This window comes from Oxyura jamaicensis, chromosome 10 (assembly GCF_011077185.1).
Source record: "Oxyura jamaicensis isolate SHBP4307 breed ruddy duck chromosome 10, BPBGC_Ojam_1.0, whole genome shotgun sequence".
Classification (NCBI taxonomy): domain Eukaryota; kingdom Metazoa; phylum Chordata; class Aves; order Anseriformes; family Anatidae; genus Oxyura; species Oxyura jamaicensis.
In genome coordinates, this window is record NC_048902.1 from 10885796 (window position 1) to 10911140 (window position 25345).

At 45.7% G+C, this 25345-nt stretch overlaps 2 protein-coding genes across 2 annotated transcripts in view; both read right to left on the reverse strand.

The window, feature by feature from the left end:
- Positions 1 to 2521: 2521 nt before the first annotated feature.
- On the reverse strand, positions 2522 to 11342 carry SEC11A (SEC11 homolog A, signal peptidase complex subunit). Its single transcript, XM_035336150.1, has 6 exons — positions 11209 to 11342; positions 11013 to 11122; positions 8483 to 8632; positions 4790 to 4909; positions 3153 to 3210; positions 2522 to 2993 (listed from the first exon to the last, which is right to left on the reverse strand). The coding sequence occupies exons 1-6, from the start codon at positions 11257 to 11259 to the stop codon at positions 2943 to 2945; spliced, it is 540 nt and encodes a 179-aa protein (XP_035192041.1). The 5' UTR covers positions 11260 to 11342; the 3' UTR covers positions 2522 to 2942.
- A 147-nt stretch (positions 11343 to 11489) lies between these two features.
- ZNF592 (zinc finger protein 592) overlaps positions 11490 to 25345 on the reverse strand; it is a 40254-nt gene continuing 26398 nt past the window's right edge. Inside the window, exons 5-9 of the mRNA XM_035335875.1 lie at positions 24678 to 24837; positions 20045 to 20323; positions 18540 to 18652; positions 14669 to 14804; positions 11490 to 13395 (exon numbers count right to left, since the gene is read on the reverse strand). Coding sequence (XP_035191766.1) covers positions 12865 to 13395; positions 14669 to 14804; positions 18540 to 18652; positions 20045 to 20323; positions 24678 to 24837 — 1219 coding nt within the window. The 3' untranslated portion in view covers positions 11490 to 12864. The remainder of the gene's footprint in view (positions 13396 to 14668; positions 14805 to 18539; positions 18653 to 20044; positions 20324 to 24677; positions 24838 to 25345) is intronic.

Genomic DNA, 25345 nt, shown 5'->3' on the forward strand with positions numbered 1-25345 from the left:
CTTTGTCATCCTGCCCCCACGTTCCCAGTTTCCAGCCTGTGCAGGCTCATCCGGGGCACCTTCCCTTCTCACAGCGGCAGAAGCATTACACGGATGCGGGACGTGATGTGGGAGGCAGTGCGGGAGCTGGTGGGTGTTCGAGCTGTGTGTGGGTTAACTGCTTATTTATCCTCGCTCTAATTAGAGTCAACACTTCATTTCATGACCGCAGATAACACAGAACCACATTGTCAGCTACACTGAGCTAAAAATAGGCAGAACACAGGCCATAGAAGTAATTTCCCAAATGGCCCCCGACAAGCACTGAAGCTGGGGGTGCAGTGGGAAATACTCCACCCTTTACCCCAGCCACCCTGCGTGTTTGAAACTCCTCCTGCTCAATTACACCGTGTGGCACCATGCAAGAGCAAGGCTGGGAAAGGCACACCTTCCTGCGAGAGCCCGAGCGTGGCCTTGCACCCACGTTTGCAAGGAGCCTGTCCTCAGCCGCACTGACTGCTGACACCTGCTGCCAGCAGCCCGCAACGCCAGTGGGGTGACCATGCCACAAGCAGGACAGGTGTATTCTTATTTCCAAACAACTAAAATGACCGCTTCTCATCTCTCGGAGCTGGGGTTCTGCAGATGCTCTTTCAGAACTAATCCTTACATCCCCTACAATCAGAATTCCCGTGCATTTTAGCTTTTTGTGTTGTTAAATTCTCAGTGACAGTAACACAACTGCTTCTGTGTGTTCAGGTTCTTGCAAAAGGTGTGAAAGCGAGAGGACTCAGAGAACAGCACCTGCAGCACTTTCAGCAGGCTTTCACTGAGAGGTGTTGATTAGCAGACTTCAGAAAAGCTTGACTCCGTCCTTTATATGATACCAAGTTAAAACAATTTCTGCACAAAGCAATTCAAGCCAAAGGCAAAGTGGGGAACAGAGCCTCAGCTTCAACACGACCTGCAGATGCAGAAACATTGCTCCAAGTCCTCAGAAAGGTGCTCAGCAGCCCTCAAATGAAGATTTTATGTTCCCTCACTACTGCCTGGGTTTGTCTTTGTCAAAACATCCCCTCCCTCACTCCCGCATTTTGGACAAACTGTGTCCAAATTGTCTTCCCAAGGACTCCAAGTGCCAGATACAGATTTTTATTACTGACTAACATAAGTTAGAAAAAACAAAGAGCCACAACGCCCAGGGCTCAGTGCTAGTGGCTGGACCTTTTTGTAGACTCTTAGCACTGTCCTAGATATAAGATACTTCCTTGCTGCAGCCTACCCAGGGAACAAACCACGTGGTTAAGCTGTCTCTACTCATTTTGAGGTACCACAGGTCAGCACAGCTACCGAGTGTTAAACAAACAGCCCCATGGTCATGGCTAACAGCACAATCCACCTCTATAGGTGGCACAAGCCTAGCAAGGTACGTATGAAAGAATCTGAAAATAGACCATAAATGCCGTGTTGGGTTTTGTCCTTACCCTTCCTGACTGCTTTTCTCCTACACAAGCTGTGTGTGTGACAGCAGTAATCACCGTCAGTGATCCCTGTTGCTGTGCAATCCTAGAGCAGTCATGAAGAAGAGGAAATAGTGGATGCGGTGAAATGCACCTGAATTAAAACCTGCTTTGAACTCTCAGCAGGTTTTGTAAAATCGAGAAGAGAGCTGTTGATCCAGGGAGAGCATAAGTGGGGAGGAGACAGGCTCCTGCTGCCAGGGGAAGCTGTCCAGCGAGGCAACCGGTAAGTAAACTGCACAAGGGGTCAGACAGCTTGAGCTGGAGGCAGCAATTGCAGCGCGATCCCAGTGGCTGTTCTCATAAAGATCTGCCCTAACAAAGGGCAAGTAAAGTATTTCCATAAGTCAGTATAGGTAGCAGAGGTAACTTATAATGGTCACACACTGCAAGTAGCACAAATTTGCTTAGAAGCAGATAACTACCGAGCCTCTGCTTTATACCTTCTCCTCAGACTCTCGTCTGGCACCACATCTACACAAGCAGCATCACTAATGAGACTGGGAAGCTTAGGAAACAAGCACTTGCATGTGGCAATGAGTGTTTTCTTCTGTAAAACCTCTGTGCAGTTGGGGTTCAGCCAGAAAGTAGCTTCCAGATGAGCTGTAAGACATGACCAGCTGTGGAGACCCAAATCCCATTTCCAAAGTGTAAAAAAAAAAAAAAAAAAAAAGCCTATTCCATCCTACTAAATCATCCCTGCTAAACTATGGATATTTCCCATCACAATTCTTCTGTTACTTAGTGCCACGCTGGAAGCTTATACACCAAGTAATCTTTTGTCATCTTCTGCCCAAAAGACACTGCAGTCCTTAAGCAAATTATTTCAGTGTGATTTACAGGAACAGAGAAAAGTTGAATGCATCTACAGCTCAGGACTGCTTATTCTCCAAAAATACATGAGAGGAGCAGCTGCCGATCTGTAAAGAGAAGACCAGTCAATTCACTGGGCTCTAGGAGTCAGGCAAAGCCCACCCCCCTCAGAAGGAAGCTGGGCAATAATGAAGAACATGGCAGGCTCATACTGGGCGAGATGCAAAACCTTTATTCCAGTTCTGAATTGGAAAAAGTCACCTCCACGCATCACCATTTGACAGTTCAGTCAGCATGGGGAGAGGTCTTGCCCAGTGGAGGCACAGACTTAGAGGACACAGTCCTGTAGGCACTTGGAGAGGAAGCTCAGCTTCAAAGTACAAACACTGAACAGTTTGGCTTAAACTTTTAATATAAAAACTCACTAAAAATGCTAAAATGTGACAAACCATTGGAAATACTGTGACAAACATTTGCCCTTACGCAGTATAAAACAAAACAAACCCAAACTTGCAAGAAGCTTTGAAATGTATGTTTTCTTCTTCCTCCCGGCACACTGGACCATCACCTACTTAAAATGTTCCTCTACAAAATCCATGGCATCTTCGCTGCGTACGTCACTGGAAAAGGCTACTCTCGATGGACCAGCACAAATAGACCCAGTAGAAAGAGGACTGCATACTGCAAGAGAAGACAGAAGAGACAAGAGTGTGCACTCACGTCTAAAGATACAGAAAGAGCAGCAAACACACAGGGCAAACAGCACTCTGCATATAAAGTTCTCATGAGGTAATTTTAGCTGGGGTGGGAGAAGTAGGGAAAAGATGAAAGAACTCTTACCTTAAATTTTGGATAATCATTCATTAAGATGGTCACTATTCCAATATAGGGCACAAATCTACAAAGATAGAAATAAAAATTAAAAATAAAGTATTAAAGATTGCACACGGAATAGGCTCTGCCCTGTACAAAGGAAGTGCTTGCTGTACAGGCATGCTTTGTATAGCTGGCTGCTATGGTTAAACATCTTGGGACTCTTACTACCAAGCAGGGAAGCCACAGCAGCAGGCACTGAGTGGGCATGCAACCCCAGGGTGTGTTTTAGCCTCTGCCTTCTTTGGCAGGGGTGCAGAAGCAGGCTGCCTTCATTCCTGCCTGATGGGCTTCTTTACCTCTACTAACGTAACTGGTGATTTTTTCCTATCAACCCTTTAGTTCTTGGCCCTCAAGAGCTCAATGGCACCTTGGAGCAATCAGACCTAATGAGGTACTGCTGGGAAAAAGCTCATCCATTTCACCAGTGCTCCCTCGCTTGCATCTTCCAACAGGCTAGCTTTCCTGAGGGCCACTGTAAAAGGAGCAGAGGCCTGGCCAAAAGGCAGGTTCCCTTGGATCAAACAAGGCAGAGTCAATCAAGTTGCTCATTATGCATGGTGTGCTGCAAGGCAATTCAACCGAGTTCAGCAGTCACCCCCTGCAGCTTGTCACTGGTCCTATTTCCCCAGCTCCTTTCAGCACAGTAAATCCACATCCAGGTGCCAGCAGGCTCCTAACACCAACCACTGGAAATAAAACATAGGTGTAATAGCAGCTTTTTTCTGAAGAGGGAGGGAGGGGTAATCAGTATCAGGTTTGCAAAGAATCAATTTAAAATAAATGAACAGTGGACCTGCCTTGGGATAGATGAATTTGGCACAAAAAGTTTAGCTTGTAGAAACCTTAGTGACTGCTATAGCGAAAAGCAAGATCTAAACGGCCCCGAGCCAGCTATCTAATCCCAATTATTCTAATACTCTTGATGGTTAACTAAAGTGACATGCTTATGCATGATCTGGAATATGAAAAAAAGCTTAATGGTGACAGGAGGGTTTTTTTTGTTTTGTTTTGTTTTTGTTTTGTTTTAATTTTAGTGCAATTATCAAGAAGACCAAGTTCTGTCAATATTGTGAGCACTGGAGCTCTTTCGTCTAACTGAAGGAAGGTGGAAGAAGGACAACTCTTAGAAGAAAAGGACAAACAAGCCATGGAGATTAGAAACAGGTGGTTGTTTCCTCCTATGAGGAGGAAAGAAATACTGAGCAAGCAGGCTCTGGGCTCTCATCAACTGATGATAACCTGTACCACTTGAGAACCTTATCTTGCACACGGGATTCCACGTTAACAATTCAGATCCCGCTTCCCTGGTAAGACTTTGACTTGCAAAATAACTTTGATAAAAATTCTCATCGTGCCTTAATGCCTGAGCATGCACTGCCTTTGCACTGGTGTCCATTCAATGTCAAAATCTCAGGATGCAGCTCACAGCCTGATGCCTTTACCCAAACAAGCTCAGAACTGAATTACCTTTTAACTCTCAGTGGTACCTTGTGAAATGTCCACAAAAACCCTGCAGGGTGTGTTCAATGAGAGAGGGGGATAAACAGCTGACGTTGGGGAAGAGCAATGCAAAAAGCTGCAACTTCCTCAATCTCACTTACCCTCTTGCTCTTCCTACTACGTCCTTTTTCTCCAGCCAATGTTGCCCTCGTTTGTACAGCCCTCTGTCATCAACAGCATTATTGTCTCCCTTTGTCAAAAATTTGATGTCACCATTTTGCCTAGCAAAGATGGACAGAAAAGTCAGAGAAAAAGAATTTTCCAAGAACTGTTTTAGAACAAGCATGTTGACACTAACACAAAGATACTAAAGAAACTGTGTTTTCGATGTTTGAGCAGGATGAAAGAGTGCAGAGGAAAGAAGACTGTTTGAGGGAAAAAAATGCAAATAGAAGAATGAATTCTGGCCCCAGCCAAGCTTTCCTGCAGAGTTTAAGAACAGAGTCAGCAGGATGAGCCATTTCTAGTGAAGGTGCAGCTATTGTCTCTTTGCTTTTGACCTCTCTCATGTTGATGCTTCTCATGCTTTATATACATATGTTGGACTCTGGGCTCTGCACTACCATCCAGAATGCGATTCTGGGGTCCAAGGATGTAGCTCTACTCAGCAGCAGTCAGAAGCAAGCTGAAGCTTAGAAATTATTAAGAAAGGAGGGGGACAGAACAAAACAAACAATACCATTATGATACTGTATGAACTCATGATGCGCCTGCATCTTAAATGCTCTGTGTAGTTCTGAACCCCCTACATCCTTTTCTGAAATGGAGAGGAAAACTGGCAAAGGTTCAGAAATAGTTAACGAGGTCTGGAACCATTTCCAAAAGCAACAAACCAGGACTCTTCAGCCTGGAACAGACAGGACTGATGAGAGATATGATGGTAGTCCAATTTAAATGAGCAACTATCAAGCAGCTTTTCACTGCCTCTTCTGATACAACACCTAGAGGACATCAAACAAAGCTCAGAGGTAACAAGTTAAAACAGGTGAGAGAAGGTACAACACATAACTCATGCAGTGCAAACTAAACCATGTCTCTCTGTGGCAGAATAGTTTGGATGGCAAAAAATTACATCAGTTCAAAAAGTGACTAGGTATCCCACGTAAAGGAGTAAATGGGGCCATTAATGCAGATCTATCACTTCTTGCTTGAAACTGTAATTTGCGGAAAGCAGGGAATTTTCACTGCACGCTCTCCAGTTTTTAGTTCGTCCTTAGGTGAATTAGTTAGCTTGTCAGGAAGAGGATCCTGTGGTAGACAAACCTCTGCCCTGACCTGGAAACAGCTGCTGTTATGCTCTAGCTTTACACACCATGCTTTGCACACTTCCCCAGGCATTTCCATCCTGCTTGCTGGACACCTGGCAATGCTTGGTTCGAAGCAGCAGCTTGTGCCACCGCTCAGGGATCAGCTGGCCCCTGTCATCTCCCTGTGTCACCCAAAGGCAGATGCTGAGCGGCAGCGTTCCTGTTGCTCAATTCTGTCGGCTTCCTCACAGAAACAACAGATCAAATACAGCACGGGAAAGCAGGCAGACCTTCAGAGCTCCTACCATTTTCATCACGTCCGAATACCAATCTGTGTTACTTGACATGAGAAGCTTGGAAGGGAAAAAGAGGAGGGGAAAAAAAAGGACAGGTCTCTCTTCAAAGTATACCTGGCTCACAGTGTGGGAACAGCAAAAACCCTAGGAGTTTACAGATACTGTCTGGAAAAAGATGAAGATACCCAAATGTGCAGATAATGTAGTTTCAATTCTGAAAACTAATGGCGTAGGACTGGCTTTCCGGCACCAAAACCACTAAGTACGTAACTTCGCAGACTCTGTGCTTAGTGATAAAGAATGAACCCCATTTCACTCTGAACATGAAGAAAAGGCTAGCACGTAAAAAACATTTTTGCACTGAAACAATACTGATGTGAACTGGAACCCAAGTTGCCGCAAAATCACAGGCAACAGGGTTGTCCTGTTTTCCTTCATTTTGACACTCCCCTTAGGTTTCACAGAGACTTTTCACAGTTTTCATACTGTCCATGACTACAGAAGAAAACTGGACTCTGCCTACTCGGAGGACACTTGAATTCCAAATTCTCACCAGAAAAATATTCTTCAATTAGTGAGAGAAGCAACTGATACCTCAGAGTATGAGCTGCTTTCGATGCCTAGCTTCAGGTCACAGGTCTCGTATTTCAGTTTTACCTTTACTAACCCAAGGCCTAGTTTGGGGTTTGTCTTATTTTAAAATGAAAGGAAAAATACAGGAGAATGGCTTGACTTCACAAAATCTAGGACTGGTACTATGGTCCTGTGACACTTTAATAATAATAATAATAAAAAAAAGGCGCTGGATACCTGAAGACCTAGTGCTTAGAAGCCAGGCAAAAAAGAAAGGTGGTGATTATCTGGAGACAAACTGTCACACCGCCTGTAGATTTCTGCTCCTCCTTCCCATATGCTGAGAGCAGAGAGAGGACCCTGACTTTTCTCGCCTCTTCAATCATCAGTCCAAGCAGCAGCACTGGAGCCCAGATGAGGCTTTTGTATGTAATAGGGGAGAAGGAGAGTGGTGTTTCACTTAAAAGCATTCCCAAGACATCTCAAAAAGTGTGTTTGTAGCACCAGATACCAGATTTACCACATATAATGACCTTATTTTGATTTTTGTATTAATGGTATCAAAACCGGTACTTTGAAAACTGACTAAACCATTGTTACAAGTTTTGGGTGCAGAACAACTCGGTACAGCAAACAATCTGTTCTGTCAACTAGGGGAGATGTCACCCTCTCTTAGCCAAGATTTAAGCTGAACTATTTACATGTATGAAGCTGTTTGAGCTTGAAACTGGGTCAGACAAGTGGTCTGCACATCCCAGTAGCTGAGACTGCTACAAATACTTGAGGGAAGGGAACCTTCCCATCCCATCAACCAATTTGTCTGCAGCAACCCTCAAATGCCACCTTTACATATGATTCAGGTGATTCACTAAATCTATGAACAGATCTCTGAGCCCTGGGACAGCTCCATTCCATTCATAATGCAGCAGGCATTCACTCAGCAGAAGCAGGTGCTGGGACGCCATCCAATTGTTGCCCTCTTCTCAGAGCTTGCTTGAAGAAAGAGGGATTCAGTTCACGGCTTAGTTTTCACCCAAATCCCTCACGGGGCTGGCTCATATCCCCCTGGACTGCCCTTGAAGGCTCACAACTGCAGAGAAAGCCTTGCTTGGAAAACCAAACTGGAATGACACTGTTTCAGTCCTTCAGACGTGCACCCTGATAAACATTTCAAGGATGAAGAGTACACAGATAGTGCAGTGCACCTCGGAGCCCTGAGCATAGCAATGCAAAAATTCCTATAGGAACACCCTGCCCCTGTATGAGAGCAGGAACCTGGACCAAAAAAACAAGCTTTGAAATAGTAGCGTATGCTACACACAAAATGCCCTTCTTCCATAAAGTTCTACCTCTACAAATGAGAGTCACTTCACACATACAAACCCAGCCATACCTAGAGGAGACAACACAACAATCTGGGGTGGAAACCATGGCACGGGAGACATTAAGTGACACAGGGAGCTTGCGATACTAGAACAGAGTCCCCAGCTTGTGAACTCTGCCAGCTGACCTTCATAAGGAAACCAAAGAGGCCAGATTTGGTCTGTCTGAAACTTTGATGTCACTTCCTACAGCAGGACATCCGTCACTGAACTTTCACCGTTCGTTTAGCCAAGGAGGTGAGGAAAAATACAATTAATTAGATAACTGCAATAAAAGCCACCAATTTTTGACATACTTCTCATGAATTTTCAGGACACGATGGACTATAGGAATTTCCCTTCCTTCTATCCTGAAGACCACGATTTCTCCCACTCTGATTGGGTCTTCAATTCGGTTTGTTAGGAACAGCAGATCTCCTCTGTGAAACGCAGGCTCCATGCTTCCACTGCAAAAGAGAAGAGGCGCAATTAAGCAATATTTAAACACTCAGAATCAGGCTTTGGAGTTTATAGTCTTTCAATAAAGCTCTTGCAATGCCCTTAACTTGGACTCGTGAGGGAAAGAGCACTGCCAGCAGTCAGTGTTAAGAACATACCAAACAGGAAAAGCCTTCTGCTCTCTTCATAATAACTGGGCTGACGACAAGCAGCAGCAACTCTGCCTCTGAGCTCTCAGCTCGTACTGTTACACTGGCAGTACTACAGTGGTGGGTAGCATTTAAAATTGTATTTTTTTTTACAGGTAGATACATGATCTTTGTGAGCAAAGCGCTGAAAACATACAGGCATTTATATTCCCATCTGGAACAAACAGACGGGTGTGCTAAAAAATTGTTTTTGTGATTCATCACTTCACTTAACTGTCTCATCCCAGGCACTGCTATTCCAGTTATTTTTCTCCTGTCTTGTAAATGGCAATTGTTACAAAATACTTAACCTTCTTAATTCCAAATAAATAATGCAGCACAAAAGGAAACGATGAACTTTAAGTACCGCGTGTATTTCTGTTTTATCACAAGACAGTGCAGAAGCTGCTCTTCAGAAGATAAGATCGCATCGCCGAAGAAGGGATGTGACCTAACGGCCCCCATCTCACTCACTGGGAGGTGCAGGGCGGAACGTCTCCCCTGAACTTCACAGATCCATCAGGAGTGCCACTTCCTTTAATTTGTACGAGTCTTGCTAAATGGCACGCCGCAATTAACGCTGATGTAGAAGTGCACCAAAAGGCCAAGGCAGCTACAGAACGTGACCTGTGCAATATGCACGCAGCGCCTGACAGTGCCAGCACCCAACGGCTGCCTGAGAACTTCAGCAACGGGAATTTGTCCCAGTAAGCAGCAGGACACGAATAACAGTGGCCGTACCCACAGCTTTTGTGAGGCAACGTGCAACATCCGAAACACGTCCACTGATGGTGATATCCCTTATTTTCAGCCACACGTATATGAGGGCATGGCTACAGCTCCCCTTTTCCTGGCACTGCTACAGCTCACTAGAAAGCCAGGGAAAAAAATAAGCAGCCGTGAAAGGACAGTTAGTGGATTCTTGTGAGGATGCAACATAACACTAATAACGCTCACTGGGTATTTTAGCAGCAAGCCCGTTCTCATTCAAAGATAAACTCCTCCTCACTGTAAGAGTTTATTTCCTGGCATCTCAAAGATTTCAACCTCTTTTTACATTAATCCAGACTCATAACATACTTCAACTATTCATGTAGCAGCAACAAGAGAGGCAGGCAGGAGGTGACTGCGCTGCGATGTCCTGCTGCTACGGCCTGTACCAGTGGGACTGTCAGCCATCAGCCTCGCTGAGAGGTGAGCTCTGCCACAAACTCCGCTTTCATACAGCGGTGATGCCCCAGGCAGCGGCTCTGTCACTGGTGCCAGGCCCCTGCTCCAAGGCCTTCCTTCCCCATGTCTGCCTTCACCCACACTGCTGAGTGTTTTTCCCCAAGATTTGGCAGAAGCGGCTGGGTAGATCTCCTGTCATATTTCTTTGAAGTCCTCCGGTTTCTTCTGCGTCCCCTTCCTCAGGATTACCCCCGTAACACACACATCTGCCAGCTGACAGAAGTAGAAAAGTAAGATGTTATTCTTACATCAGGTAACACATTCTGCCTACCTACTCCACAAAACCACAGAATGGCTGAGGTTGGAAGGGACTTCTGGAGGCCGTCTGGTCCAAACCCTGCTCAAGCAGGGGCACCAAGAGCAGGTTGCCCAGGTCCACGTCCAGGTGGGTTTAAAGATCCAAGGAGAGAGACTCCACAGCCTCTCTGGCCAACTGTGCCAATGCTCAGTCACTCACACAGCACAGGAGTGCTTCCCGATGTTGAGAGGTCCTGACACTGGGCTCAACCAAGAAGATCCTGGCTCCAACCTCTCGGCGGCCTCCCTTCAGGTGTTACTTCTTCCCTCTTAGAGAGGCTCTTGCCCAGGCAGGGCCCGGCAGCTGGGCCGCAGACAGGGTCTGCTGCTGCCCTGTGTCTCTAAATAACGTCCTCCAGGGGGGCTGGAGAGCCTGGAGCACCACTACCACAACCATGTCCATGCCCATGACCACCCTGAGCAGGACCATGACCGTGCCCATGCCCATGCCCACCACCATGGCCGTGACCGTGAGTGTGCCCATGACCATAACCACGAATGACCATGACTGTGACCACGGCCAGGCCCATGCCCACCACCACGACTGTGCCCACGACCACAACCACGAATGACCATGACCATCTCCATAGCCACGACCATCACCCCCGCCACGACCACCACCACGCCGACCCCCCCGCCCAGGCCGCCGCCCGCTGCCGGCCCGCGGCTGTACCTGAGCACCACCACGATGGGGCTCTCGCTGCCCGTCACCACCATCAGCCCCTTCCAGATCATGAGCGCGGACGAGACGATCATGCCGAAGTTCAGCACCTGGTAGTAGAGCTGGGGAGGGGGGACACGAGAAGGGGCGGCGCGGTCAGCCCGGGCCCTGCCCGCGCCCCCCCGCCCGGCCCCGCCGCGCCCCGCACCTGCCGCCGGTTCATGCGCCGCACATCGTCCAGAAAGTCCAGCGACAGCATCGCCGCACCGCGCCGGGCCCCGCGCCCCTTCCGCTTCCCCCCGCTTCTGCCCGCCGCTTCCGATCCCGCCCCGCCGGGGGGAGGAGAGAGGGGCGGCCCCGGGGCCGCACCGGAGGAGGCGGGGACGGAGCAGGGGGCGGCCGCCGCCCGCCCCTCGGCGCCCCTCGGTTCCCCTCATCTCCCCCGCTCCCTCCCCCGCCGCCAGCAAGCAAGCACGGAGCGCGGGCGGGCACTGTTGGATGCTTTTATTTGAAATACTTTGAAGTAAACATCGTAGCAAGGCACAAACGCCGCTGCGGATTAAATAGATTATGTGATGGCTTGGGAGTGCCCCCCGCTATCGTTACTCTACGTAGGCTACCTCGTAAAACATTCCCTAGGCTAATGTACACAGTATCAAAAAATACAAAGAGTCCAAACTGTTCGTATCAAAACACATTGAGACAAGAAAGTGAGCAATTCGAATGCAATAAGATAAATAGTTCTTAAATTATTTAAACATTGTCATAGTAAACAATAACGAGCAGGATTCTGGCTCAACATAAAAAATGGTACAGGAGATAATTATATTACACGAAGCATGTGTGTGCCAGGGGGATGAGCGAGGGAACAGCAGGGACAGAGTCAATATGACCATGGGGAAATAAACGCCTCCGAAGAAATGGATGACAGCGAGCCGGGGGGAGAAGGGCTATGGAAGGGGCACGAGCCCAAGGGTGAGGTGGCAGCGGGGGCAGCCCGGCTCTGCCAGCACCCCTCCGGGGACCTCTCCCCACCAAACCCACCAGGACGTGGGCACCTTGGATGCCCAGAGACACCATGGTCATGGGCAGCCCTGGGGGGGGAACATTTTCTGCTCCAGGGACAACAAAACCCCATCCCCATTTTGCCTCCCTGGCGCGGAGAGGCAAAGTGCCATACCCACCCACTCTCGCACAGGATGACAATGACTGTGAAACTCTCCTTCAGGGCGAGTTAGATTTGTGACATTTCATTAAATTACCTTTTGGAAAATAAGATTGTTATTAGGGCAGTAAAATAAACGGAAGCTGGAGTACAGCTTGAGCCTGTCCCGCAGAACACACACACAATCTCAGATCAGCCAGTGTGGCCCTGATGAGTGTGTTCTGCTGAGACAGCAGTATGAATTAAGTAAAACAAAGGCAGGATGGGAAGAAAAAAAAAAAAAGTCATAAATAGGAGAAGAAAGAAAGCAAGACAAGGAAGGCAAGGCAGGGGCTCCGGGCAGAGGCTGAGGCAGTGCACACTCAAAGGAGAAGAGCTCATCTTTAGGAAACTGCAGCTGCAGAAAGTGCTCCTTGATCCTCAGGAGTTGGACAAGCTCCAGCGAGGATTCTCGCCCTGCTTTCCCTTTTCACCTCTCTGATCTGGCAGAGAGTTAGTGCTTAGGATGAAATGGCAGGGTTTTTTTCTTTTTTAAATTTCCCTTACAAATGGAAGTTAACGGAAAGCAATGTCCATCCCAAGAAATCAACAGAATATTTCAAAGATTTGCCCCATCCCCACCCAGTATTTTAAGTAAAAACCCCCGAACAAAAAACCCCAACAGACCAAAAGGGTTTTTGTTTCATTTTGTTTTTGTTTTTAAGTCTTAAGAGACTTTGAATGATTGTTCTGAGAGGTGCTATTAGGACCCTCCACACCACACGTCTGCCTGTGTTCACAAAGAGCTGAGTCAATTTTGCACTCTTTGCATTTCAGGTTTTCTTCTTCCACTGTAGTGTTCATCTCGCCATTATACCCCTCATGTCCGTTCTCATTCATCTCTGCTTGTAACTTCTCCCTTTCCTCTTCTTCCTCCTCCTGCTCCTCATCCTCCTCTTCCTCCTCCTCCTCCTCTTCCTCCTCATCTTTTACTTTGTGAACGATGAAGAGGTGTCTGTTCAGAGAGATGTGAGACGTGTAACACAAGCCGCAGAACAAGCACTGATACGTGGAGCTGTCTGTCTTGTGCTGAGGTATGTGTTCCTGAAACTCAGTACTGATGTCTGTTGCAAATCCACATTTAGCACATTTCCAATGCGCTTTCAGTTTTTTGGCTGACGGCGCGTCTGAACCTGCAGTGGTCTCCGCCTGACCCAGCTCATCCGTTGCCATCCTCTTTGGAGATCTTGCCTTAAAAAGTAAGACGAAAAAAAATTACATTATTGTTCAAAACCATGTAAGAATAAGTGTTTTAGGTTGCTAAATTCCACACATGCATCTGAAGACATCTGAGGGCAAATGTATGTATGTATGTTATGAACTAAATAACGGCATGCCTATGGGCTCTTCTTGCATTGTCTTCCCTAACAACACCAGAACACCTCAGGGTTACTGCAATGCCTAGTCCATCCTTCATCCCAACACACAGGATCTCAGCCACTGTCCTGCGAAGTGAGATGGGAGCTCTGGGAGGGACTGGCTGGGCAGAAACATGATGGGAATGTGAATTTGAACATTTCCCCCTCTACTCAGTCTTTTTCTTTGTACCATCTCTCATTAACTCATCCCCTCTGTCTTATAATCCCGCAGCGTGCTTTTCCTCCCACAAGGATGGCTCACTCGCATATGTCCCTTCGTGTGATTTTGTCATCTCCTTATCCAGCAGGATTGTGCAGTCGTTGTTTTGCACACACTTCGGCTTGTATTTGCAGACACAGCTAGAGCTGTATGAAGCAAACTGCCCTAGACACATCAGCTCTGCTTGGAGGAAGCAGCCACCAGCTCACAGAAGTGAATTCCAGGTTTCCCTTTCACTATGCCTGTGACCACAATACAAATACAGCATAAATACAGAGGGGACTCAGTCTCGGTTGCAGTCCCTCTGTGCTACGGTACTGATGAATGACAAACAGCAGTCATAAGGAAAACCTACTTCTATTTTTAAAGTAAATGGAACAAGGAAACCCAGCCAGGCAATCCTCCACTCCAAATCAACCCAAAATAAAATCAGTTGAACATCTGCTGAAAAAAAAAAAAAAGCCTAGTCCTGTTTAGGAGGAACACCATTCTCATATGTAACATACAGAAAAAAGTACCATGCTCATATACCTAAATGAAACAACACCATGGCAAGGGAAAATGAGGGTAAAAACAGACCTAAACTAGTTCTGGTTACAAAGCAGCCTGGAAAAAGGCCAGTTAGAGACAGGGCCACATATTCAAAAATAATCGAAAAATGCAAAATACATTGCCCTGGTGCTGCCACAGCTCAGCTGCGCTTTCAGTTCAGATCACAACACTTCTGGATAGCAACAAACTGTACGGAGTTTACAGAAGAGGAGGGCAATCTGCCTAGTAGGTGTGAGAGGGCTTTACTGCCGCAAGCCTGCGGCTCGACACAACACCCCGAGTGGACAGCTGCTCGCCAGGTACACTTTTTTTTTTAAACAAAAATATCAGTTACTTCTGCTGCGTCTCTCTCTGGAGCTTTTGCTTTGGCCATCTGGGATAAGTCTGGGTTTTTGATGCCATGCATGAGGCTGATGTGATTCTCCAGCATGAATGGCTGAGGAAATGTCTGATTTTCATCTGTGCAGTACCTTGGAAACAAAAAAGGAAGAAAATTTATTAAGGGAGATGCCCAACTGTTCATTTCATCCTAACAGCTCTTCGTTATGTGCCAAACCAAGAGGTGTCGTTGAAGACAGAAGCTGGTGAGTAACGTACTATTAGATTACCCAAAGAGGCAGCAAATCACCATTTTAATAAAATGTTATCCCTGACAGAAATCTAGAACAGTTTAGAGTTTACCACAGTAAGTATGAATGAGAACGAAAGTAGAACACACATTATTTACAGTACAGTACTTAATAAATACAGGGATGAGTGGAGATCAGGCCCACTGTGATACATGCCACACAAGCACAGGGTAAATAATTAAGATGGAAAAAGAATGGGAGAAAAACAGCTCTCAGCTGAGAGACCTCAGGACTTGTGGAACACTGAGGAGCCCTGCAGCAGAACCAGGTCCTGCACCCAGAACTCCCACGCACCAGTGCAGCATCACGTCCACAAGACCATATTTATCACAGCACGCTTAAAATTCTTACAAAACCTCTGCACTTCCAGCCTTGATATCAGGAATCTAGTCAGAAACACTCACAAATGCATCATTTATGCGTTATCGCACCTTAAAACTTGGAAGGCTTCAAGAGGTGCCAGAAACCACGGCGACATTTCAAAAGGAGATGTGGAAGGGTTGAGCCAGCTATCCACCGGCCCTCCTGGGTGACCAAGGTCTCCTGCAAGTAAGTGCCAGGTCTCGCAGGCACATAAAGCACCCCTCTGCAGCACGGTCAAGCACGCAGAGTAAAACTCCGTTAGCAACTGGGACACCCAAGATGGACTTGGTGCTCTTCTGCAGACTGCCAGCACGACATAGGGAAGGTCCATACGTTATGCATTGACCGAGCAATGAGGCAAGTACTATCAGACTTCTCTGAAATGCACAAATTGCAGCTGAAACGTAGGCAGCAGGGGATGAAAAGCAGCACATCGGAGATTAAGTGTCTCTGGGCAACAAAGACATTTTAAACAGCAGACAAGATGATTCCTACTGATCTTCCAGCTTCTCTACTGGATGGAAATTAAACAACTGTCAGTAACAATATGAAAATACAGAAGTGCTCGCTGAATATTTCTGTTTTTTTAAACAGGAACTGTTTGGATGATAAATCAATATTTAATAATGATGGAATTTTTCTCCCTCATGAAGGCAAGACGAGAGGTTATTAAGTGGCATTTATCAAAACCAAACAAGTTGAAAATCAAGCGTTCCAGACAGTTTGTACTTAAGACTTGGAAAATAAGAGCAAGTTCCGATAACAATAACCAAGTGCATTATGAAAGAAAATACATAAAACATCAGAATATCTTGCAATTTGTTTTAATTTGGAATTCTTTTCATGGGAAGAGATGCTAAAAAATGGGAAAAGTTGCTAAAAGATGCTTTCCTAAGTATTCCAGTGACAAACTCGGCATGAGGGTGTTTAATCAAATCCTCCAGCACTGATTTCTCCCTACAAGCTAACAGAAGGCAGAGGCCTAAGCATGGCCAAGGGAGAAGGAGAAATCACAGCTTGAAGTGTTTGAAATGAGAGGGCAACTACAAGACAGCACACTGAAGTCTCAGAAATACTTGACTAACAGATTCAATAACAAATTTCACTCATATTTCTGGCCTTTATGTGGAACTCAGGAGTAGAGGGTGATGTGAAGTTAAGGCACCAGGACTGATACAAAGTGCCTGGTGGGAAAAAGAAAAACAACAGCACCCAAGCAAAAAGGAAAGCAGCAGCAGAGACGTGATGCCTTACAGAGCGCAGAAAGGAGCCAAAGAGGAATTCAAAGAGATGAAGGAATCACAAGTGGTAGTAATGAAGGTGATTTTTATAACAGCACTCTGCACAACCTAAAAGGGCTTGAACCAGTTCAGAAACAGGTTTTGGAAAAGACCCAAGGGACGGAGAGTCTTCCGCATCTCCTGGTGTAGAGGCTGTTCTTGGGTCTAAGGCACAGAGGCATGAAGGCAGCTGGAGGAGACACCAAGGGCAGACAAAGGGTAAGTAGATAGGGAGGAACATGGCCACAGAGGCTCGGTAATGAGATGCACTGAGGTCAACTAGCTGACAAAGGGAAGACCATCCAGAAGACCTTGGATCCAAATAACGAGCAGCTGTTGGAGACTGGCATAAGATTTTCAAGGAAGAGACTTAATGTGAAGGGTGCTATGATTTCAGTAAGTCTTCTGCTAGAAGGATTGAAGAGGGCACCACCGTCCAATTACGACTTCATCAGCAGCACTTGAGAAGGAGCAACTACAAACTGGAGAATTAAATACAACCACAGTTCACTTGAATTTGTAGCTGTGTCTGTTGCAAATATGGCATGACCACAAACCCTTGGGTAAACTATGGATCCACAACTGCATGCTGAAAAGTAAGAGAAAAACTGGACTCTACGGTCTGTACAAGCTAACACATCCAGTAGGTTGGCACACCCCAGGTTATTTGCACACAAATCCTTCCCAGCTAGGCCTTATATTCATTTTGATTCTGATATACCCCCTTTTGAAAACAACCAATCCAGAGAGAATAGATCTATACAAACCAAGTGCACAAAAAGACCATCTCCAAAGACTCCAAAGACCATTGTCCACAAACTTAAAGCAGAATGAATACGGGGAATACTGGGAGCCAATGTTTCATCCCCTCCAGAGGTTGCAAGTCACAGAGCAGTTACAAGAAATGGAAAATATAGAAGTCCTGGCCGGAAAATGGGTTGGTAATTCACTCCTATCAGGCCCTGTGGTGATGCCAATACTTCATCCATTTTTAAAAAGCTACTGTGGCTCACTATGCAGTCCACAGACATGGAATACCTGAGAGATGTACTCTTCAGAATAGGCTTTCAGGAATTTAAGTGCAGTAAAGCTATAGCACACTCTTCAGAAACACTTGCATTAAGCCAAAATTTTAGTTTAACAAAAAAAATCCCCTACCCTACATCACTGCAAACTTCCTTTCCTACACAAAAGTGCTTTAATTCTGTGTTTTTTTTAGAAGGGTATCTGAGAACCCGAGACAGGAATCAAGTCTGCATGATTGCTCACTGTATGACTTATTCTGCAACAGTAGATAAGAACAGTTGCAGAGGCAGTTTTGTAAGCACTGGGCTCTGTCCTTAACTGACATTGTATTCACAGTTAAAGTATGTTCACCGGCAATGACTTTCATTCACTGCTGATTCACATCATTCATCTGAAGTCTCCAAATCCATTTTCCAGTTTTGAGGTGCATCTTCTGAAATGAACCCAGGAAGCTTAATTCTCCACGGCCCTGCAGTTTGTGCAGTCAGTTCTGCCTGTGCGAAGTGGTTGCAAGACCTAGTGCCCCGATTCATTAGCAGTTTACACACCTTTTTTCCAAGGGGAAGGCACATGAGTGATGCACAATTACACAAGCCACGAAGCAGCAAAGGATTGGCCCCAGATTTTATCAGCTGTTCCACAAGGGCATGCAACATAATTCTCACTTTGCACCTGCAGATCTCAAATCAAACCTTACCCTAAGTTTCCAAAAGGTATTATGCAGTCCAAACCAAGGACTTATTTTAGCCACCAAGTCTCTCATGTTTAAAATAGTCTTCTCACTCTTTCTCAGTAATTTCTATCCTGGAGTAGATAGGAGCAGACACGATCTATTACAAATGGCTCTGAACTTGAAAAATTAGCCTGCCATTGAGTAGAAATTTGAAACTTGGTATTCAGTACATACCAGCAAGTGTAAACTTTCTTTGCTGTGTCGTGATTATTGCGGATGTGTCTACGCAGACTGTTGGAGGCATTAAACGAGCGTTCACACTGTCGACAGGGATACCTCTTCACAGACTAGCAGAAGAACAGAAATATCTTTTAGTAACAGGGAGACAAAAGGTGCTGACCAGATTCTAACATTCCCATGCTGTACATCTGGACCTTACCTCTCAGGTGCAAATTATTCCTCTTCCACTGATAAAGATCATTGATATTTTGGGGTTTCACTTATACTCAGCCCTACAGTTGGTTAATTATAAAAACCAGGACTAGTTAAAGCATACGCTTGATTTTTTTTATCATCATTATTTTTAAATGGGAATTGCATTAGATGTTTCTGCTGTGGGCTCATTTCACTACAGGGCCCTCTGCAGAATTAATTCAGGGGAAGGTCCCTTCTCACCCAGAATGAGTCAAGACCCCAGTGCGAAGTACCAATCTGCCAAGTCTACCCTTCCCTCTCCTCCTAACTCAGAAAAACAAAAGGGCAGGATGTTTGAGAGCATCACACAATATTGCTTGTTATCCATTTATGATACCCATGTTTGCCTACAGAACTTTGCCTTGTAGCTAGCCTCCTCCTCCTTTTCCTGCAGTCCTTCATATAACCTGTGTGCATTCCATTTAAAATCTCCTTAGACTTTTTAAATAAATACATATATTTATTGAACTGAAATATTTGGCAAATCTCCTACACCTATAGAATTCAAATGGCACTCTCACCCTGCCCTACTCTTCTTCTCTTGGTATTTGTCAAGTGGACAACCTAGCATTCCCCCAGTCAAGCTAGAAGGATTCAAAGACAATGATCCAGATTTTGACAGCCTCTGCTCATGGGAATCAAAACAGGGTGACTCAGTACATCAAACTGCATCAAACAAGAAGTCCTGATGCCAAAGTACTACGAAATCTGGCGCACATGACATCTTGGCCTGTGTTCTGCAAGCAAGTTAAGAATTAACTTGACAGAACTAGGTCAAGGCAACACAAGGCCTGAGCTGGATAAAACCAACAAAATTGAGATTTACTGTTTCTATAATGATAGCTCTGCGCACTGCATGTATCTGTTACAGGAGTCATTCCCAATTAGACGTACTGTGATATCTACCAAATAACATGGTGTCACTAGAGAGGAACTGTATGTCCTTCTGCAGCTTTGTTTAGACCAGACTGTTGAACCAACAACTGGAGAAGGCACAACTTTCCATCCACTTAGCCAAACAATGAAGCCTGGTGTTAGATGTAGAGGGAGAAGGAATAAAAAAAGCCAATAAGGTACACAGGTTGTAGAGTATATGATCAAGGACAGAAAGTGTGCTTACAACAGGCTACATTGTTCTTCTCTTCTGGCTCTGCTCTTATTCCTCAATGAGCTGGCAAACAGATTATCAGTTTCTTTTTTGCCTCAAATATTAATGGTAAAAAAATTTGTGATACCTAGCTGAAGTGTTCCATATGAGTCCTTACCCTTCCATGACTTCTCTTCATGTGGGACACGTAGGTTTCCCGATCAGGAATCCACTGTGAACACTCCTTGCAAGTCCAACCAGTTCTTCTTAGTCTGGACTTGGATTCGGGGTTGTGTCCTTCCATCCTCACGTCCTTCCTCGACAGAGACGAGTGGGAAGTCCCGTTGGCTACTGACAGCTCCTTTGGTAGGTTATGAACCTGGTTCCTTGATGACTTCTCAGACTTCTGGCGAAAGTTTAAAAGCTCCTCAGGATTTTGGGGGACTCCATGAACACCCTGGATAACAAAAATAAATCAAACATAACATTAATATATAATTTGTATTATACACCTTTATCTATAAATAACTGCCACCTATTATCTAACTAAATAATTTAAGCCCCCCTCCAAATGCTATGTTAATGTCTTACTCTTGTATATTGTCCCATTTCCCCTTGAAGCTGGCTGCAGCGCTTTCCCCAACAAGAAATTTTCCCAGGAAACATGAAGCTTCTATTTATGTTTCCTGCGTGACAACAGCAGCTCATTGCTGCTGTCTGTTTAACATTTTGGATGAGCTCTGAGAACTCTGGTTAAAAAGGGAAGATGTAATGAGAGAGAAATGCTAATTGTCATTATTTCAAGAGCCTAATATTTCAAGAGCCTAAGCTCTAAAAACACATTGCTTTGGTAAATGCTGAGTGAAATGTTTGCTGTTTTCTTGGGGGCTCCAAAGCTGCTTGCTCTTTGCTCAAGGGAAGGGAAGAGACAACCTCTCAGTTTCTCCAACCCTATTTTCTTTAATTCCGCAGTGCCTACTGCTATTTACATTTTCACAGTTCAAAACTTTGCTCTTGACAAATAAAAGCACGCACAAAGCCAGAAACCGGCCTTATATGGAATATGTTTTCAGGCTCTTTGGTTGTTCAACAGGCCAAAATCCCTGTCCCCCAAAAAAGTTATTTTAACAAAGAAAATTGAACATAAAGAAAATAATCCAGAATTGAAGAGCTGTGGGAAAGCAAAAGGAAATAAAATAGCAACATACCAAAGAAACCTCAAGAAATTCCCCTAGGAACAACAACAGTTCATCCACACAAAAGGATAATTTAGAGGTTTAATTGTGCACAGTAATTAATAACGGGTAAGGTTTCAACACACCAAGGCCCCAGGCCTTTGGAAGTCTTTCCTTGGATTAGACACCAAACACAAACTTCAAAACACAAAATCTCATCTGAGAAGGCTGTGCTTTGCACCTGATCCAGCTGCTGTCCGCAGAAGCTCCTTCACACAATCGCAGGGCAATGGCAGCTGCTCTGCAGCATGGCCAGCTATTTCTGGTAACATGAACACTTCACCTTTATCCCCATCTGGAACTCTCAGGAGAGAGTTATGAGCAAGGAGTACGTTAGCACCCTTTACTCCATTCCTCCTGTTATTACACCACTGGAGGAAAAAGAAAGGAGCACAGAAAAGTGAACTGACTTCACTGCAGAATCCATAACAGGACCCAGACCTTCCAACTCCTCTCTTATGCTTTAACAAGAGAAAGTCAGGAAAGATGAAAAGGCACATAGTTTTTTTGTTTTTCATGTGTGCACAAATCAGAGAACTCCTACAAACACTACGCTGCATCAAGGATTGGGATCAAATAGGAGAAGTGATGGGTTAATGCAATTACTACCCTGCCACAGCCAAAAAGCCTTTTTCAATTAAAATCTCAAAGACATGTTGATGGCCAAATACAGCCCGGTGGTTAAAGTGTTTTACAAGTTTTGTACTGCCGATGTCAGGGTGCTGGTGCACAAACTGCTGCAGGCAGGTCCCTGGGCCTGGCATCTGCAAATGAGCTGCAACAAGCTGAGTACTTCAGCTCAAGCCCAGCCATCAGCACTGGGGCTGAATGCCTCTTTGAAGGTCCCAGCCTTAATCTCAACTCTGTTTCCCCAGCTATAATAAAGGAAGATTAGCAATCATCAACTTCACACGAGGGCTTCAAATTTTAATTCACTAACACATGCAAAGACTTTCCAGATTTGCACGTTAAAGGCAAAGGGGGAGAGAGCAAAGTAGTAGTTTTGAATGTTTTTCTCTTTTAGGAGCAAGCTAATGAATCTTCTGGCCTTTTTAAGCGTAAGTATAAACAAAGCCACCAATTAAAAAAAAAAGTCACTTTTTTCTAATCAAAGGGAAATAAGACTTTGCAAGCTCTTTCTTCAGAATGACACCAGCAAGTCTTCCAAGAGGATTTTCACTCCAGTGTTGTTAGATACTGCGCACAGAAATATACTGACTAAAACAGCAGGAAAATGTGGTGCTCACAGTCATGGAATAATCGAATCTGCAAACCCTTATATGCATCCTTCTAAAAATCACCACCAAATGGGCAAAAACATGCTTTTCATACACGTATCATAGACTCACACAATGGTTTGGGTTGGAAGGGACCCAAAGACCCCCTGGTTCCACCCCTCTTCCATGGGCAGGGACCCCTCCCAGCAGCCCAGGCTGCCCAAATCCCACCCAGCCTGGCCTTGGGCACTGCCAGGGAGGGGGCACCCACAGCCTCGGCCAGGGCCTCACCACCCTCTGAGTGAAAAATTTCTTCTTTGTATGTAATTTAAATCTACCCTCTTTCAGCTTAAAGCCATTACCCCTTGTCCTATCACCAGACCTTGACAAAAAGTCCCCCCCCCCCCCCCACCATCTCTCCTGCAGCCCCTTCAGGCACTGGCAGGACTCTCTGAGGTTCCCCCCAGGGCCTTCTTTTCTTCAGGCCAAACACTCCCAGCACCCTCAGCCTGGCTCCACAGCAGAATGGCTCCAGCCTCTGACCACCCTCATGGCCTCCTCTGACTTGCACCAGGAGGTCCATGCCCTTACGCTTGGGGTCCCAGAGCTGAACGCAGGACTCCAGGTGGGGTCTCATGAAAGCAGAGAAGATGGGGACCATCCCCTCCCTCACCCTGCTGGCCACACTGCTATTGTTGCGGCCCAGGATGTAGTTGGCTTTCTGGGCTGTAAGTGCACATTTCTGGCTCATGTTGAGCTTCCCATCAACCAGCACCCCCCAGGTCCTTCTCCTCAGGGCTACCCTTGATGAATGCTCTGCCCAGCCTGTGTTTGTGCTTGGGATTGTCCCAGTCCCCCTGCAGGACCTTGCACTTTGCCATGTTGAACCTCAAGAGGTTTACACAGGCCCATCTCTCAGGCCTGTTCAGGTCCCTCTGGATGGCATCCCTTCCCTCCAGCACGTCGACCGCACCATACAGCTTGGTGTCATCAGCAAACCTGCTGAGGGTGCACTGTCCATGTCACCAACAAAGATGTTAAACAGCAGTGGTCCCAATACCGATCCCTGAGGAACACCACTCGTTACTGGTCTCCACCTAGACACTGAGCTGTTGACCACAACTCTTTGAGTGCAACCATCCAGCCAGTTCCTTACCCACCAAATGGTCCATCCAGCAAATCCATGTCTCTCCAGTTTAGAGACAATGATATCATGGGGGACAGTGCCAAATGCTTTACACAAGTCCAGGTAGATGATGTCAGCTGCTCTTCCCTTATCCACCAATGCTGTAGCCCTGCTGTAGAAGGCCTCCAGATTTGTCAGGCACAATTTGCACTTACTGAAGCCATGCTGGCTGTCATGAATCACCCGTTTTCCATGTGCCTTAGCATGGTTTCCAAGAGGATCTGCTCCATGGTCTTGCTGGGCACAGAGGTGAGAATGACTGGCGTATAGTTCCTGGATCTTCCTTTTGTCCCGTTATAAAAATGGGGGTTATGTTTCCCTCTTTCAGCCACCTGGAACTTCACTGGACTGCCACAACTTGTCAAATATGATGGACAGTGGCGTAGCAACTTCACCCACCGGTATAACCGAACTAGTGAAATTATTGCAGTGGAATTATTGCATTGCTTATTGCAACGAGCTATTATTGTGGGAGTGCAGGTTTGGAGTGCTCTCTGGACCACCACTTCCACCAAGTTTTTGGGCTGACCCAGAACTATCAATCTTCAGACCATCTCCTTATGCAGCCCATGCTGTGCTGGGCCTGCCATGGAGCGGTGCCAGCAGGGGCACACAAGACAGGGGACCCTAATCCCAAAGGCTGGCAACTCCAGGGCAATTATTTCTGCCTTGGTCATTCCCATCTCATGATCTGCTGTGATTTTGCAGGCAAGTGGAGGAGCTTGGGAAGTGGCCGAAGAGCCAAAGCTCTTCTTTTTTTCTGTTTGAGTACCAGAAAGAGGAGATCAGGCTTCTCTTAGATAAATCCAGCAATACTGTGAACAGAGAACACTTCTCCCTGTCTCCCAAGCAAAGATAAAGCTTCCTACCAAGTTTAATCACTTCCTTGTGTTTAATATAGAATACTTTAACAATCAAAAAGATTTACATGTAGAAAGTAAGCCTTTGTCACAAAGCTAAATTAGATATAGATGAGAGTAACTGCCTGCAATATTACCAACTAATTGCTCAACTGATGTATCCAGATAATACTGTAAATTTTCGCAGTCTATTTTTCCACTATTGCTCAAGAACCTTCCACTTCTTCAACCAATTTCCTTTAACAGTTGACACAAACTCTCCGTGAACTCAAAAACTGGGACCTCGTATCAGTAAGTGGTGGGAGTTACCTACCTTAACGTGCTGCATTAACTGCTGTTTCTGCATATACACCAGCTGACACTGCGGACACTTAAACACGCCCACTAACAACTTGTTGGTATTCTGCTGAAAGTGCTCTTGGAGCAGCTTCTTCTTGTTAAAGACAGTCTCACAAGAACATTTGTAGATCACCCTGGAACAATTTAAGAAAGAAAACTCACTCTCTTCGTTAGTTATCTTGAGAAGACAGCGGAAGAAGTTATCTCAGCAAGTTAACTTCAAAAAAGGGATGGGCTTCTAATGAGGGCTGTGCTCTCAATGTGTTGTCAACATACACCCACGTGGACCACCAAACCATTAACTCAACTGGGAAGAATTACAAAATGCCCCAGGCACATACCACAGCTTGCTAAAAATAAGTTTACTTATATGCATATTTATAACTACCTACACGTTTGTGTCAGTAAGTGCAGACAGAGGGGAGCAGACTCAGAAGTATACTAGCTACACATTACTTTCAATCCTGCCTTTCCATGGTCCCTCCCTTACACATTTTTGGCACTAGCTCAGGGCTTGATACAGAGTGGAAAAAACAGGAGGTTTCTCTCCAGTGATTTTTTGGGGCAATGCTGCACAGCACAGCTTCTCTTCCCTCTGAGTGCCAGATTCAGCAGTTACCCCGGAGCCATCTACCACAAGGT

Excerpts from the sequence above, each read along its gene's own strand:
- SEC11A (XM_035336150.1), bottom strand. The coding sequence starts at position 11,259 with ATGCTGTCGCTGGACTTTCTGGACGATGTGCGGCGCATGAACCGGCGG. Across the intron at positions 3,211-4,789 it reads GTAGTAGGAAGAGCAAGAGG|ATTTGTGCCCTATATTGGAA; the intron begins GTAAGTGAGATT and ends CTATCTTTGTAG. Across the intron at positions 2,994-3,152 it reads ATGATTATCCAAAATTTAAG|TATGCAGTCCTCTTTCTACT; the intron begins GTAAGAGTTCTT and ends CTTCTCTTGCAG.